The sequence below is a fragment of the Phyllobates terribilis genome, unplaced genomic scaffold, assembly GCF_046119375.1.
Source record: "Phyllobates terribilis strain yellow unplaced genomic scaffold, ASM4611937v1 Scaffold_5__5_contigs__length_657084704, whole genome shotgun sequence".
NCBI lineage: Eukaryota > Metazoa > Chordata > Amphibia > Anura > Dendrobatidae > Phyllobates > Phyllobates terribilis.
In genome coordinates this window covers 486,464,459-486,482,377 of record NW_027362765.1, presented here as the reverse complement: position 1 = coordinate 486,482,377, position 17,919 = coordinate 486,464,459, and the positions used below count along the sequence as shown (strand labels likewise).

Sequence of the window (17,919 nt, the reverse complement as noted above, 5' to 3'; positions counted from 1 at the left end):
TTCAAGACGTCAGCATCTGGCGTAGATGAAACAAATGTGTCACTGCATTGTGCCATCTGTGCGGACCCACTCTGCATGCAGTAAAGGCCTTAGTACAGGGGTGAGGAACCTTCTTTCTGCCAAGGGCCATTTGGATATTTAAGTTATCCTTTGGGGGCCATAGAACTTGTGCGCCAACTCAGCACACAAAGTAAGTCTTGAAGCCGGCACTGGTGTCAGGATGTAATCTTTCATTGCACACACCTCAGCGTTCAGTAGTGAACACTGTGTGCACATGCTCACAGAGCAAGAAGAAATTAAAAGGCCGGTGTCCATCAAAATACAGCCGCCGGCTCAAGCACTGTGGTCCCCAGGAATCTGCCCGGGGGCCGGAGAAAAGGTCATTGTGGGCCTGAAGTTCTCCACCCCTGCCTTAGTAGATCAGATTAGGAGAGTATAAATTTTATTTTTTTGTGATGGTTGCACAAAAAGTAGACTTATTGCTTTTGGAGGTGGTATTCAAAGGGCATCATTACTTTTTAAAAAGGCACTATTTTTGTCTTAAGGGACACTTGGGGCATTATTTATTTTAAGGGAGCACTGAGAGGGCAATTCAACCTGGATTATCAGAGGTTTATCATAAAGAACTAGAAGTGACGTAAAAGAAATACAAAGCAAAGGATCCTTAACTATGAAACTCCGGAACATAGAGTAAAAGTCCACATACTATGACCTTCCCCACGTGTCAAGGGTTGTCCGAGTTAACAATTCCCTTTAATCTAACCATTACAAATAATACAAAGTACCAGCGTATTACGCAGTAAGTGTACTCATCTATCCAGGAAACTAAGAAAATGCATCTAGCAAACAAATACAAAACCGAGAGCACACAGAGTAGAGGAAGTTCACAAATGCCCTGGGATTTTATTTCTAAGTATATATGAACACAAGTAGAAGAGGTTTTTCGATGAGTAACATATATTACAATTCGGGCAAATAGGGAGAAAAGGCCCGTCAACTATTTATCAACTCCATAGGTCGTGATGGAAACTACTGTATACATATGTCTGACAAATTTGTAATTGGTATAGGTAAAGTTTTACTGAAACCTTATATTGATAACAGAACCAAGACTATTAGTTACTTATTAGACCATGTGCCATGATGTACTTTTAGCACAGAAAACTTCTAAATGTACATAGTAATCGTGTATAAAAGGTTACATTACCCCAATAGAAGTAAAAAGAATGACCTTTTGGCCTTTGTCTATCCAGGATATTAGTAATATTACTGCCCAATGCAAAAAATTGGCTTGGAAACAAACTGTTTGGGAAACTACTGAATGATTCAGTTGTGCCTGAGGGCTCGATACTATAAGATTTTCTTAACCAAGCAGCAAACTGATTAAGATGATAATTTATCCAGCATAATATATACTTCAGCTCACCACCTGCAACACTTAAAGGGAATATGTCAGCAGGTTTTTGCTACCTCATCTGAGAGCAGCCTGAAGCAAGAGAAGCTGAATCCAACGATCTATCACTTAGATTACTGGATGCAGCCATTCTAACATGACCAGAGTTTTTAGATTTAGAAATGAAGCAAAGCTGAGGAAGCTAACCCCACCCCCACCAGGCTCTGTATATACAATGTCCATAGACAGAGAGGTGCTTATCATAGGAGGGGGTGGAGTCAGACAAGCATGCAAGCGCCGCATTGCAAGCAAAGAAAACCATGGAGCTTGATAAGGGAGGCATTGCTGAAATCTGTGTTTTAAACCCTACATCATGCAGTCTTCAGCTTACATAGCAAAAAACTGTTGACAGATTCCATTTAAGTCACCCAAATGGACTTTTGCACTAATTAAGTTAACAGTGCTTTACATGACTGTTAAGCTACGTTCCCACAATGAGCTTTTGGCGCATTTTTAATGTTGTGTATTTTTGCGGCATGAAAATAGCAACATTTTACAGTTCCGGCAAAGTGGATGGGATTTATAGAAATAATACTTATTTTCCCCACTGTATGGTGTTGGCCAATCAATAAATGAACATACAAAAGCCTCAACTACCTTTAATCTAAATGAAATTTTAATATTTGGGCAATTCTATTAACTGGCAATTGTGACAACTGAACTCAATCATAACAGCTCTCAGAAGTGCAGCCGTCCTGAATTGTTGCGCAATAGTTTGAAGTTGATATTATGTTATTTATTTCCACAGTAACTGATTTATAATTCACATGTCATCATTATGTTATATGTTGGTAAAGGCATTATGTGATACTATCAGAAACTTTCCATAACTACAAGGTAGACTTTGATTTCATATGGTTAACTTTAGTCCAAAGTCAAAAATTAAACATAATAAAGCTGCTTCCTATTAGAGACAAATTGTCTGGCTGTATTGCACTGCATCACTGAAATAAATCAATTTGTGGAGCACATACCATAACATCCTCTGAAAAATGTTAATAATTTGGAAACCAAAGCCATGTGTACAGATCAGTCGAAGGAAATGGTGTTATGTGCATCTGTGCAGCAGATAGACTAAAATATTGAAGAAAAAAAAATAGGAAACTAGATTTCCATTGTAATTATTCTTTAACAAAAAAATTCTGTCAGGCTCCCTAGAGAACATTTTTGGAAGAGCAGTTGTAGCTGTAGCTCCGTAGTAAGACACAGGCGTTACAGTTCGGTTCACGACCGGCGTCATAAACACAACTCTTGCAGGAGTTCCCACCAGTTAGGACTGAATGTTCCTTCTGGTCTATATGGCACTAACTTGAGTCCCTTGGTGTCATCCCCACATCTCACCAGCCCAAACACTTTTGCAGGTCTACACAGAAGAACAGCTTTCAGTCATTCCTCAAAACAGAAATCCTGTCTGGAGTTTGAGGTCCAGGAGCCTTTCGTTATGTTCCCAATTGAGGTGGTTTCTATCCTCCGACCTCAGCTCTGGTTCTTTGACCTGCCATAAAGGGTTGAGTTGGGCCCTTTTGTCTGCCCACACGATCAGAGCCACATGCCCCACCACTACCTCCTGGCATAACCTCCACATTACTCCCCCCCAATGGCAGCACCATGGTGCGACAATGCCCCTTTGTCAGCGTCAGGGTCTGTCTGGGCCTTTGCTGATACTGGCTTCTATATTCTTCCCAAGAGAAAGCCAAAACACTCCATTCTAGGAAATCAAAGCTGTTTGGCAATGACCCGATTCACAGCAGCTACCAAATACATCAAGAAAAGGCAAAACAAGCAAAATACATCTCTTATCTTGCCATTTGTCTAGTATGAGGCACTGCAATCACTGGGTAAAACCACAATATGTACTGTTTGTAGAAATTTGGCAGTGTCCCTTGCAGTCGGTGGTGGACGCTATCAATTCAACCTCCTGACAGGGATCAGTGTGAAAGACATTTCCTCCAGCTGATAGAGTTTTAATTTAAAGGGAATCTGTCAGTAGATTTTTATGTAATATGAGAGCAGCCTGAGCTAGGGACTGAGACCCTGATTCTCGCGATGTGTCACACAATAGTCTGTGTGATGTTTCAATAAAATCTGTGTTTTATTATAAGAAGATTATCACTACAGTACTGAATGTCTCTTGCCTCCTAGTCAACTACTCTGTATAACCCTATACCCCCCCCCCCATAATTAACTAGCAGCTTTCTGTCAATGTATAGTGTGCACACAAAGCTGCCAATCAGTGATGTGAACAAGGTTATACAGGGCTCAGTATTCTGAGCACTGCAAATCTGCAGCAGAGAAAACTGATTGTACCAAAATGGCAGCATGTAGAACAGCAAGTGATAAATAGCTGGAATCAGGGTCTCAGACCCTACATCATACAGATCTCGGATTACATAACACAGACTGATGACAGATTCCATTTAAAGGGAGTTTGTCAACAAAAACTGACTGTTAAAACAAGCAGAGCACCCTGTAGGGGACATAGCCCTAATAAAAATCATTTAGTGTCCAAATCCGTTGCCATATTTGTCAGAAATTGTTCTTTATTCAAATATAATAATGAGATGCTCGGTGATCCCTTGGCATGGCTGGGCAATTAAGTGCGCGTTTCACATCTACCTCTGCCATCCTCTTCTTTAATTGACAGCTCTGGCTTTTACAGGAGCCAAAGGATGGTGGAGACAGATGGAAAAACCAAATTGCTGAGAAAGTGCAGTGAACTGCTCTGCTGTGCCAAAAGGTGCACCAAGTGCAGGGGTGGACACAGACTGAAGATGGCCTCTGTGGAAGAACAGTATATGGGCCCTTTTTCTTTCCAAAAGTGCATAATACCCCCAATTAAGTGCTGGGACAGAAGCTGCGTGCTGCGTTGGAGGTGGAAGTTGCCCCTGTGCAACTGTACCGGTTACACCAAAGGTATGTTTGCTCCTGATGGAGCGTCTTATTTGTATTTTTGAATACAGCAACAGATTTGGATACTAAAGGTATGATTTTTTAAGGGCATGTACCCCACAAAGTGATGTGCTCAGTTTGAACAGTCGTTTTGTGCTGACATACTCCCTTTAAGCAGTAGTTGTTGAATTTTATTCATTATTGCATCATTCTAGATATACATGTTTTGCTGTCTCTTAACTATTACATAGACTTTGTTCTGCACATTTACCTACCTTTTCAAGTAAATTCTGGCTGCTAGATATATTACTGTTGTGGCTGAAGTCCAATCATAATAGTGCATTGCTTTATGTATATGTAGAATAAAAATTATTTTATAGCAAATTTTTATTATATATATATATATATATATATATATATACACACACACACTGCTCAAAAAAATAAGGGGAACACTTAAACAACACAATGTAACTCCAAGTCAATAACGCTTCTGTGAAATCTACCTGTCCAGTTATGAAGCAACACGGATTGTGAATCAATTTCTTCTGCTGTTGTGCAAATGGAACAGAAAACTGGTAAAAATGATAGGCAATTAGCAAGATACCCCCTATAAAGGAGTGGTTCTGCAGGTGGTGACCACAGACCATTTCTCTGTTCTCATCCTTTTTTGGCTGTTGTTTTGGTCACTTTTTCATTTAGACATTGCTCTCACCCCTAGAGGTACAGTAGCATGAGGCGATGTCTACAGTACAACCCACAGAAGTTGCTCAGGTAGTGCAGTTCATCCAGGATGGCACATCAGTGCGAGCTGTGGCAAGAAGGGTAGCTGTGTCTGTCAGCACAGTGTCCAGAGCAGATACCAGGAGATGTGGAGGGAGCCATAGGAGGGCAACAACCCAGCAGCAGGACCGCTACCTCCTCCTTTGTGCAAGGAGGAACAGGAGGAGCACTGCCAGAGCCCTGCAAAATGACCTCCAGCGGGCCACAAATGTGCAGGTGTCTGCACAAACGGTTAAAAACCGACTCCTTGAAGGTGGTATGAGGGCCTGACGTTCACAGATGGGGGTTGTGCTCATATATACACTGCTCAAAAAAATAAAGGGAACACTCAAATAACACATCCTAGATCTGAATGAATTAAATATTCTCATTGAATACTTTGTACAGAACAAAGTTGAATGTGCTGACAACAAAATCACACAAAAATCATCAATGGAAATCAAATGTATTAACCAATGGAGGCCTGGATTTGGAGTCACCCCCAAAATTAAAGTGGAAAAACACACTACAGGCTGATCCAACTTTGATGTAATGTCCTTAAAACAAGTCAAAATGAGGCTCAGTATTGTGTGTGGCCTCCACGTGCCTGTATGACCTCCCTACATCGCCTGGGCATGCTCCTGATGAGGTTGCGGATGGTCTCCTGTGGTATCTCCTCCCAGACCTGGACTAAAGCATCTGCCATCTCCTGGACAGTCTGTGGTGCAACGTGACATTGGTGGATGGAGCGAGACATGATGTCCCAGATGTGCTTAATCGGATTCAGGTCTGGGGAACAGGCGGGCCAGTCCATAGCTTCAATGCCTTCATCTTGCAGGAACTGCTGACACACTCCAGCCACATGAGGTCTGGCATTGTCCTGCATTAGGAGGACCCCAGGGCCAACCGCACCAGCATATGGTCTCACAAGGGGTCTGAGGATCTCATCTCGGTACCTAATGGCAGGCAGGCTACCTCTGGCGAGCACATGGAGGGCTGTGCGGCCCTCCAAAGAAATGCCACCCCACACCATTACTGACCCACTGCCAAACCGGTCATGCTGAAGGATGTTGCAGGCAGCAGATTGCTCTCCATGGCGTCTCCAGACTCTGTCACGTCTGTCACATGTGCTCAGTGTGAACCTGCTTTCATCTGTGAAGAGCACAGGGCGCCAGTGGCGACTTTTCCAATCCTGGTGTTTTGTGGCAAATGGCAAGGATAGGATCTCAGAGATGGTAATCCCCTTAAGTACTTTGTCAGCCAGACCTGAGCTGTGTAAACTTCCTTAATTCATCGTGAACGTCTCTGACACGTGGACCTAGTAGTCACAAGAGAAGCCCAAGATGCCAGCATTCCATGGCTGTCTGAGGAGCTTCATACAGGCTGCTCCGGTTACCAGAGAGTATTGAAGTGGACTCATGGATAGTCATGTATTCTCTACAGGGCCCTCTTTATATTAATGCCTCAAAGTATCACAGCACAAAATCATTAACAATGTGGACCCTGCAGTGAAGGTAGAAATATTAATGATTCCATCCACAATGTGATGCTGGATGACTGCCATTAGTAGGAATCGTTCCATAACCCTAGAGGCCATGAAAGCAGTTTGGGAACCACCTCACAATTACTGTAATAGAAATCTGGAGACAACTTGTAATCATAATTCCTACATAGGCTACTGAATACTACAATACTTGGATTTTTATACACCCATCATCTGCTCTCAGTCAGTGAAATACCCCGTTGTGGACATAATGTCAGCGTGACGCTGTGTAAAAGAGAGCATTCAGCCTAGGTGGGTCTTACAGAGAAGTTGGAAAGTAATTGACACCGTTTCATATAAAGACTCTTTGTCACATCATATTTGGCACTGAGGAAAGGCAACAGCCAAGTACACAGAAGGGAATTAAAAGCCAGCATTTTCAGCAGATTAGGGGAGTACAAAGTAGAAGTCTTTGAACAGAGTAATTATATTTATAAAGTTACTAAAAGTACAGGGTTACGTAGGCACATAAGCCAGGATACATGAGGCACTGCTGGGTTTAATAGTTTTACAATTTATATCTACAAATCTTTACATCTTCAAGAAATTGTACAACTTGTGCATTTTTAGATTTATGTATTTATCACTGTGGTTAAGGAGGATAGGCAATTAATTTTAGATTAGTGGGGACTCAATTTCAGTTAAGAATAGGATATAAATATCATAGTCCCTGAAAATCCCATTAAGATCTAATACAGAAAGTTCTTAATGCTGAGTCAGTAGATTGGCCCAATCATAAACCTCTGCATATTGTTCATTCCTACTTGTTTGGAATCTGAGTTATATGGAGTCTTGTATCCCCTATTCATTCCCAGAAAGACTCTGAGCTCGTATATCTTGGCACACATTTCTTGTTCAGTTTCTACGTAGAGATTGTCTGCTAGTTTACATTCTTGTCAAGTGTATTCTTTATATCACCACTTGTAATTTGAATGTATGTCTAAGAAACAAATCTTTCAAGCATTTCCCCCCCAATGCTCAAAAAAATAAAGGGAACACTTAAACAACAGAATATAACTCCAAGTAAATCAAACTTCTGTGAAATCAAACTGTCCACTTAGGAAGCAACACTGATTGACAATCAATTTCACATGATGTTGTGCAAATGGAATAGACAATAGATGGAAATTATTGGCAATTATCAAGACACCCTCAATAAAGGAGTGGTTCTGCAGGTGAGGACCACAGACCACATCTCAGTACCAATGCTTTCTGGCTGATGTTTTGGTCACTTTTGCATGTTGGTTGTGCTTTCACACTCGTGGTAGCATGAGACAGACTCTACAACCCACAGAAGTTGCTCAGGTAGTGCAGCTCATCCAGGATGGCACATCAATGCGAGCTGTGGCAAGAAGGTTTGCTGTGTCTGTCAGCATAGTGTCCAGAGGCTGGAGGCACTACCAGGAGACAGGCCAGTACACCAGGAGATGTGGAGGGGGCCGTAGGAGGGCAACAACCCAGCAGCAGGACTGCTACCTCCGCCTTTGTGCAAGGAGGAACAGGAGGAGCACTGCCAGAGCCCTGCAAAATGACCTCCAGCAGGCCACAAATGTGCATGTGTCTGCACAAACAGTTAGAAACCGACTCCATGAGAGTGGTATGAGGGCCCAACATCCACAGATGGGGGTTGTGCTCACAGCCCAACACCATGCAGGATGCTTGGCATTTGCCACAGAACACCAGGATTGGCAAAGTCGCCACTGGCGCCCTGTGCTCTTCACAGATGAAAGCAGGTTCACATTGAGCACATGTGACAGATGTGACAGAGTCTGGAGACGCCATGGAGAGCGATCTGCTGCCTGCAACATCTTTCAGCATGACCTGTTTGGCAGTGGGTCAGTAATGGTGTGGGGTGGCATTTCTTTGGAGGGCCGCACAGCCCTCCATGTGCTCGCCAGAGGTAGCCTGACTGCCATTATGTACCGAGATGAGATCCTCCGACCCCTTGTGAGACCATATGCTGGTGCAGTGGGCCCTGGGTTCATCCTAATGCAGGACAATGCCAGACCTCATGTGGCTGGAGTGTGTCAGCAGTTCCTGCAAGATGAACGCATTGAACTTATGGACTGGCCCGCCCGTTCCCCAGACCTGAATCCGATTGAGCACATCTGGGACATCATGTCTCGCTCCATCCACCAACGTCACGTTACACCACAGACTGTCCAGGAGTTGGCAGATGCTTTAGTCCAGGTCTGGGAGGAGATACCACAGGAGACCATCCGCAACCTCATCAGGAGCATGTGAAAGCAGGAGACAAATGGAGCTTTTTAAATGCAAATAGAAAAATTCTTTATTAGATACATATTTTGATTGTAAAAAGTCATGTAAAGTACATTAAAATACAGTGTGCTCAGAGCAGAACAGACACCCTGACGAGTAACCAGCCAAGGGTAGTGAGGGTATAGATATATTAAAGTGCAAAATGGTATAAAAGTTCATAAATGAACAAGTCCACATATAGAACATACTGGCACAGGAAGAACCTTTTAAATATATGTAATCTGTAGAGAGGGGCAGACAGTGCTGCTAAATGCCCCATGAATGGCCAGAGCCAAGGAGCAAAAACTAGTAACCCTCATAAGGTATAGTGCCAAGGATGTAACTGAAATTGGACTTATGTTAAGTCCACTTACACGTGGACATAGGCGGGGAATTGGTGGAATAATAAGCAGATGGGCGAGGATAACTTGGCGTCCGGTGGACGCCAAGCCTGTGAAAAACCAAGGAGATAAAACTATATTTCTCTGCATTCAGACCTTTACTATGGGCCATACTGGTATGTATAGATATACTTTTCTATACCCTGTATGCCCATAGTAGAGGTCTGATAACTTTAAAGTGGTGATGACAGATTCCCTTTAAGTGACTGTTGCTCCAGGAAAGTGCAAGTCTGTTTGCTCATTTCTATTGTCATACCATCATCATGTGAAAACTTAGGCATGATGTTCAATTTATACTGCATAATTTGCAATAGTTTTTCTTTTTTTTGTGCAGCATGTGATGGTGATGCACACATCTTGATTATGACCTGCTGTAGTTTAATAGTGCGGCATTATTCCTCAATCCACATACACTATTTTGGCATACTGGCTTAATGTTTGATAGAATTATCAGAATGACTAAATATACTGCAATTTATAACACTAATTTTGCCATCCATATAGTATTTATATAATGGTGGGTCATGCACACCAAAGACAAATCACAGGTTGTCAGATCCACCCCATACAAGTGACCAGACAAAGACTGACAAAACAAGTTATAACAAATTTGGTGCATTTTGGTCTCTTCTTGAACCATAAATAGCAAAAGTAAATTTTGCCACTTTTTGTGCCATTTTACGCATCACAATATGCAAGAAATAAGTCAGAATGTCAGATGTCCAGCATGCATTGATTGACATGAAAGGTCTGCTATAGTAGGGGGACAGTACTGTAAATTACTTCAAGCTGCTGCTGAAGAACATCTTTGGATTGAAGAAGAAAATTCCTGCAAGTGCAAATGTAACCTATGACAGGTCTATTCTGCAGGAAGAGATGAGCAGCAGCGCCCAGGTAATGCAACTCATGTCTGTAGGTTCTGCCAACAGAAGGTGAAGCTCATACAAGACTTACAAACATGTCAACGGAATTTTTCTCTTATCACACCTTCCACTGGCAGATCTCCTGTGTCTACAGATTACATGTTCTTCGTCTATTGCTCTTTGTTTATTTCCATGTAAGAAACTTCTATCTCCCTGCGCTGGCCACAAAAGGATGGGACTGCAGGAACAGCTGAGCCGGCTGCACTGCTACACTGTATCTGTAACTTCTATATATTTTTATCGGAGATATGGAGAAAGTGTAGATGTGCAGCCAACTTGGCTGTGTCCAGAGTCCCATCATACTGTGGCCGGAGGAGGGACATAGATATTACTGTGAACTGTCTCCCATGAATGTCCAATAAAATGTCCACACTTATTAATTTGGTTCTAAAGTGTGTGGGCAATGACCCCCTGCCACCTCACCACCATAGAAGCTGCTGCAACCCCCAACCTACGGTCTCCTTCCCCATTATCCTGTAAGCCCACAAAGGCCAGGCCCTCTCCTCTCTGTACCAGTCTGTCGTTGTTAGTTTGTTCATTGTAATTTAGATTCGTATTTTGTATGTGACCCCTTCTCATATACAGCACCATGGAATCAAGGGGGCTCTAAAAATAATAAATAATAATAGACTAAATTCAGCTGACAGATTTGGCTTAGAATGTGAACCTTCCTGAGATTTTATCATGGGATTACCTGACTTTTACAGGAATCATGTCGGATGATCAGAAAGTAGAATGGTACATGTCATGGAATTCCTTAATATTCGACCTACACATGAATGTCTCCATTTGGGTAACTTAGTAGGAATACATTAAAATAAATCAAAGCTGAATCATCAGTCTTCATGTACACAATATGTCAAGCCCAAGAAATGTGGGTTAAGAAGTTCAGTCTGGAGACGCTGAGAACAGATGTGCTGGATATTCCCGTTCAGTGACGGCTTCTACTGTGGACTATATAGAAGACTTCTACATTTTAAAGATATTGGGCCTAATTATCAAAAGTGCCTAAGGCTGAATTAACTCATCCGTGTGTCACAGTCCGAGCACAGACCGGCTGAGGGCATCCGGACCCCAAACCAGCAGCTTCACAGGTGTATATGAGGCTGCTGAGTTCAAGTCTGGAGACCAGCCACCGGTCTGTTCATCACGGACCGTGCTGGGACCGTGACACACGGATGAGTGAATCCATCCGAAGAGAAATAAAAAATGTCTATGTAGCTATAGCAACCAGAGTTCAGCTTTCATCTTTGAAACTGCTCTAGTAATTTGAAAGCAGAGCTGTGATTGGTTGCTATGGGCAACAAAGACAGTGTTTCTTTTAGATAGGCCCTTATTGCCTTTCTTGAACAATGATGGTTACCTGTCTAATAATAAATAATTTTATGGATTATTTGGATTATGGAGGATGTTAGTCTTAGATCAGTTACAGAACAGAGGGCAGAGGTAGGGAGATAGACTGAGATGAGGGAGGAAATATAGGATGGTGCAGAACTGTAAAAAGCTTTGTGGGTGAAAGATTACTCTGTATTGTATTCTGTAGCGGATGGGCAACCAGTGTAATGGCTGGCACAAAGTGGAGCATTGGTGAAGCAGCTGGACAGAAATACGACCCTGGCTGCCGCATTCAGGACGGATTGGAGAGGAGAAAGTTTGGTTTGAGGGAGACCAATCAGAAGAAAGTTGCAGTAGTCCAGACAAAAATGAATAAGGACAATAAGAGTTTTTGCAGTTTCAAAGGTGCGAAAAGGACTGATTCTAGCAATGTTTTTAAAATGCAGGTAACATGCGCTAGTGAGTGATTGGATATAGGGAGAAAAAGGAAAGTTCTGCTTGGGAGTTATGGTTGATCCACCCAAGTTAATTGCAATATCGGGTATAGGCAAGTTAGTAGTGTGAGAAAACACGAGAAGTTCAGTTTTGGAGAGATTCAGTTTCAGATAGAGGGAGGACATGATGTTAAGAGACAGCAGACAGACAATCCTTGGTATTTTATATTAGGGTAGGGGTGATGTCAGGAGAAGAAGTGTATAACTGGGTCTCATCAGCATGGAGATGGTACTGGAAACCAATTCTGTTGATGATTTGTCCAATAGGGGCAGTGTATACAGAGAAGAAGGGGGCCTAGGACTGAGCCGTGAGGAACTCCGATAGTAATGGGAAGAGGAGAAGAGTTAGAGCCAACAAAAAATACGGTGAAGGAGCGGTCAGAGAGGTAGAAGGAGAACCAGGAGAGAACGGTATCCTTGAGGCCGATAGAGCGGAGCATAGTGATGAGGAGCTGATGATCCACAGTGTTGAAAGCTGCAGAGAGATCCAGGAGAAAAAGCAGAGAGTAGTAGAGATTAGATTTAGCTGTTAATAGGTCATTAGAGACTTTAGTGAGGGCAGTTTGAGTAGAGTCTAAAGACCGGAAACAGGATTGTAACGGTATGTGCACACCATCAGTACGGTCAGCGCTTTGAATGCAGTATACTTTATGCTGTGTCCAAAGCAATGCACGCAGGTGAATCTGCATGTGCTCATTGAACCATGTGGACTCACCGCAATCAATACATTGCACTGATCTAATTTCTCTTGCGGAGACTAGCGACTCTGCAAGAGAAATTGACATGCTGTGGTTAGGAAAGACGCGCCGCATGTCCGTGTCCGCGGGTGATCCACAGGTGCACGGAGACGCATAATGGGCATGGGATTTCTACAAATCCCATCCACTTTGCTTGTAATGTAGAACGCTGCGGTTTGCATGCAGAGCAAGTGCACTGCGTCCAATCCGCAGCATTTCCTGACTATGTACACGTACCCTAAAGGGTCAAGAAGAGAGTGATCTGAGATAGCAGATTAGACAATGTGACAATGCTGAGTCTGGATAGGAGAGGGAGGAGATGGGAGCTAAAGATGACTGTATATCGTTTATGGCACATAGATTTCTGTATGTGTGGTAAGTGGGGTTGTCCTGGAAGTGGAGACAGTTCTTGACAAACAAGGAAAGAAGGTTGTGATCAGAGAGTGGGAGAGGGGAGTTAGTAAAGTAATGAAACACAAAATATTTAGAAGTGCTAAACCTAAAATACTCTTGTAAGCATTTTAGCAGCCTCTATGTAGTGAAGATTACTATATGACATATGGAGAGGAGACCAGGTCATGGACTTTGTAGACTTCCTGTAAAGTTGTCCCACTGAATTACACTTGATGAGCGATAACACAATGATTTACATTTGGTGGCATAGTAAATATAAATTATTATACAAATTATCTAATAACGTCAGAGCATTAGTATATTTATACAACGGGTTACTTGGTGCGCGTGTGCCCCTAGTAACCCGATGTTTATCATGGTTACCAGCCTGCTCCTGCTTCAGCAGGCTGGCAACCAGGAGCAGGACATCGTGGAAAGATTCTTTCCACGATGTCGCTGCTCCCCTGATCGTTGGTGAGCCTGCCTGTTTGACAGCTCACCAGCGACCACATAGCGATGCAGCAACGATCCCTGACAGGTCGTATCGTTGTCGGGATCGTTGCAGCGTCGCTAAAGTGTGACGGGGCCTTAATGCGTCAGCTGTCAGATGACTCTTCACAAAACAAACACTACTTCTAGGAAATCTGTAAATTCTACCCTGAAAGTCCAAATGTGTAAAGCCCACATTACATCCCTGCAGGCAGAGAAATGTTATCATTCCTGTTCCCCATGGATTCAATGTAAATTAGGAAAAAGAATTCTGAACAAAGAAGACAAACAATGAGCCAGTCATAAGCGGAACTACAGAAAACTAAAAACTGCACGTCAGCTAGGATACTGCTGACCACTTACATAAGATGGCTTTACACACTATAGGTGGCCATACACATTAGAAGATGAATTTCAACCAAATCCATTAATCAACCAATGTGTATAGGGGCATCCCAACTCAAAATTCCCATTTTCAACAAGCCCGGCCCTATGTTCTCTCCCTATGGAAAACACATGCACACTTGGCAGAGCATTTATGGGTGTGATGGTGATGTCAGCTAGAATAGCTGTTGGCCAAACAGGCAACTATCTACAGTCTATAACCAGTAGGATGTTTTGAAAATGAACAAATAATGAGTGGTTTGATCATTTGAAGGGGTTGTAACAATGGGTGATAAGTTGCATATTGCTGGGGGTCCGCCACTTTTCAAAAGCAGCAATTCTGAGTTCCCCACTTGAATGGAGCCGTGGTCATACATGGGACTTCTCTATTCAAGTGGGGAAGCAGTGCTCAGGTAATGCAACTCATGTCTGTAGGTTCTGCCAACAGAAGGTGAAGCTCATACAAGACTTACAAACATGTCAACGGAATTTTTTTTTTTTTTTTTTTAAAAATCACACCTTCCACTGGCAGATCTCCTGCGTCTACAGATTACATGTTCTTCGTCTATTGGTCTTTGTTTATTTTCATGTAATGTACTTCTATCTCCCTGTGCTGGCCACAAAAGGATGGGACTAAAGTGTATGGGCAATAACCCCCTGCCACCTCACCACCATCGAAGCTGCTGCAACTCCTAACCTACTGTCTCCTTCCCCATCATCCTGTAGACTGTAAGCCCACAAAGGTTCGCCCCTCTCCCCTCTGTCATTGTTAATTTATTCATAATTTAGATTTGTATGTGACCCCTTCTCTTATACAGCACCATGGAATCAATGGGGCTCTAAAAATACTAAATATACTAAATTCAGCATTTAGCTGACAGATTTGGCTTGGAATGTGAACCTTCCTGAGATCTTATCATGGGATTACCCTACAGGAAGCAAGTCGGATGATCAGAAAGTAGAATGGAATTCCTTAATATCGACCTACACATGAATGTCTCCATTCAGGTAACGTAGCTGGAATATATTACAATAAAATCAAAGCTGAGACACCAGCCTTAGTGTACACAATATGTCAAGTGACTATTACACATTGACTATGTGAGTGATGAAAATAGCCAAGTTCCATACTCCGTTACCTCTGGCATTCAAACAGAAGAATAGGGACCCTATTCCTGTGATTGGTTTGGATCTCAATGATCCACAACGTAAGATCTATCCTGAGTACAGGTGATAGGTTGTAATTTTTATAAATTTTCACCAGGACGGTCTTTGAAGCCCCATCTGGCAACAAACGTCATAGTTGTTTGGACTATACTGTTCATGCGCTTGGCTACTATGAGTATTTCAAAGGGTTATGGTCGCAGAATAGAAGACGTAAAGAGTTCAAATGACAACTAGTGCTGCATGCCAACATCCTCATCATCTAGCTCATGGAAACGGTCTACAGACTGTATGCAACCTCAACTGTAGCTGAAAATCAAAGAAATCGAGCAAATGATAAAACACTTATTTCTCAATGCTAGCTATTTCTGCAAGAACTCCCAAGAAATTTTTTGTTCACTAAACTGGTCGAAATACGTGTGTAGCGCAAAGTAAATACATACCGATCGCCATCTTCCCTGGTTTACAGCGCCGCTCCAATCCTCTTCTCACTTAAGTCACTGAAATTTTGACTCGTTGGGTCGCACAGGGGTTTATGCGTGAACCTGGAGTCGCTTTCTTCACTATGTAAGTCTATGGAGCCTCACTCTGACACTCCATAGGCTAAGGCTATGTTCAGACATTGCGTTTTTTTTTCCTCAGGTAAAACCTGCTCTCTTGGCAGTAAAGAAGCAACGTAAAAAAAAAAACACAGGTTTTGCCGTATTTTTGTCAGGGTACATTTGTGCATGCTGATAAAGTTTAGTGCAAAAAAAAAAAAAAATAACCTGATTCAACTTCTTCAGTTTTTGGTGCCAAAAACGCAGCAAAACCTGATACGACCTGTTTTTTGCAGCATCCATTACTTTCTATTGGTGAAAAACGCAGCTCTTTGACATAACAGTCAGGAAAAAAACAAGGTGTGTGCATGAGATTTCTGAAATCTCAGACTTTGCTGGTATTGTAAAACATCGCCGAAATTTTGCATTAAAAAAAATGCTGCAAAAATGCAAAGTGTGAACATAGCCTTACATTGTAAAAGCGACTCCCGATTTACACCGAATACTCCATGTGATCTGGCGAGTCGGTATTTCAATAACGTTTGTGAGAAGAGGATTGGAGCGGAGCTTGAAATTGGGAAAGACTGAGTTTGATTAGTGACTAAGATCAAAAATGGACAGGTCTCCGTTTTGGGCGTTTTTTTGCATATTGAATGTCTGGGAAAAAAAATTAAAAAATGGAGACATGTCTTTGAAAATGACGCGTGAACAGCCCTACAGTACAGATTATAATGGATATGTCTTCTAGCCGTGAAAAACACAAATAGAAGACAAATGAGAATATCAGACGTAAGGAACAGGCTTAAGGCCGGATTTACAAGTCTGTATTTCCAATACACAGACCTGCTGGGGGTCTGCACATCCTAAGGAGTAGGTTTTCGGAGAAAAAAAAAAAAAAAACAGGAGTAAATCAGACATTTGAAAGGGGCCTGAGGTCGGATTCACACATTCAGTTTCCAATGTTAGACCTGATCGTACATCCTTTTATGTGTATATGAGGCTTTAAGTTCAGGTTTTGGGAAGTCCATGGTCAGTCCAGGCACTGCGGTGAGTACCTAGACCCTAAAATACGCCCGTCTGGCCTTGTCCTTACAGAGGACTACAATAATGAAGATCTATGACATATTTACAAATAATGCTTTAACTTTTTCCATGTTACCCTCCAAACTTTTTCTTCTGTATTAAATGCTCTCCAGTAAATATAATCGTCCCTTGTATTTTATCATTATATATGTATATATGTTTTTTATGGCTGGAAATGTAAGTTCCAGCAGAGATGGTCACCCAGCTTCCCAAGAAGCCTGAATGACAAATCATTTTAAGTTAGGTGATAAATGGGACCAGTCATATAGTTCATATATATGGTGGTCACCCAACTTTCCTAAAAATGATCACTAACCTGAGAGGAAGACAGGATAAAAATATTTACAGCAGAAAAAGCTCTTTAAAAAAAAAAAGCCAGCCGCTGCAGAACATCTTAAAAGACCTAATCTGTCAATTACTACTTAGCAGTCTACTTTCAGATTTAAAGACACAGTACTCCAGACAGGCAGGGGAGTGAGTGACAGCCCCTGGATACCAGAGAAGTCCTGACTCCTGATCACAAGATCCAGCAACGGATCATGCAGCAGTCAGGAGGAGCTGTGCATCCAGAACTAAAGTTTCCTACCGGTTTGGACATGGTGGCAGGAGCTGGGCTGCTGTGACTTCTGGAGAGAAGGAGCCAGGAGCGGAGTCTCAGGAGGACAGTGACTCCAGGAGCTGAGCAAGGAGGTATAAAAGGAGAGGGAGACACGTAGCAAAGTCCCTGGACCAACCTTTCTCCTCCTCAGCTCCCCGCCCCTGGGTTTAACCATTGGGGGGCAGGATGGCTGGAGGCTCTGACAGGGGCAGCAGCAGGCACCAGGCGGGGTGGAGCGGCCTTCCTGGGGCCTCCTCCTTACTATGCCGGCCTCCTCCTTACTATGCCGGCCTCCTCCTCTGCCGCCTGGTAATGAGAGGGACTCGCACAAGTAACTGTGCGTAAAGTTCACTCTCCTGGATGGATCGGCCCCCTGGAGGGTAACAGGGTTCACCCCTTATCCTACTCATCAGCTGTACTATCAGCTGCAGGACACAAGGTCTTATCTACTGATGCCCAGAAAAACACATGAC

The 17,919-nt window shown here is 42.7% G+C and overlaps 1 protein-coding gene across 3 annotated transcripts in view; it reads right to left on the bottom strand.

The window, feature by feature from the left end:
• PAPSS2 (3'-phosphoadenosine 5'-phosphosulfate synthase 2) overlaps positions 1-17,712 on the bottom strand; it is a 78,959-nt gene extending 61,247 nt beyond the window's left edge. The window contains exon 1 of one of the 3 annotated variants that reach the window (XM_073685510.1): positions 17,583-17,712. In XM_073685510.1, the coding sequence (XP_073541611.1) occupies positions 17,583-17,621 (39 nt within the window). In that variant the 5' untranslated portion in view covers positions 17,622-17,712. The other 2 variants (XM_073685512.1, XM_073685511.1) reach the window with 2 other exon arrangements.
• Between the last annotated feature and the right edge of the window lie 207 nt (positions 17,713-17,919).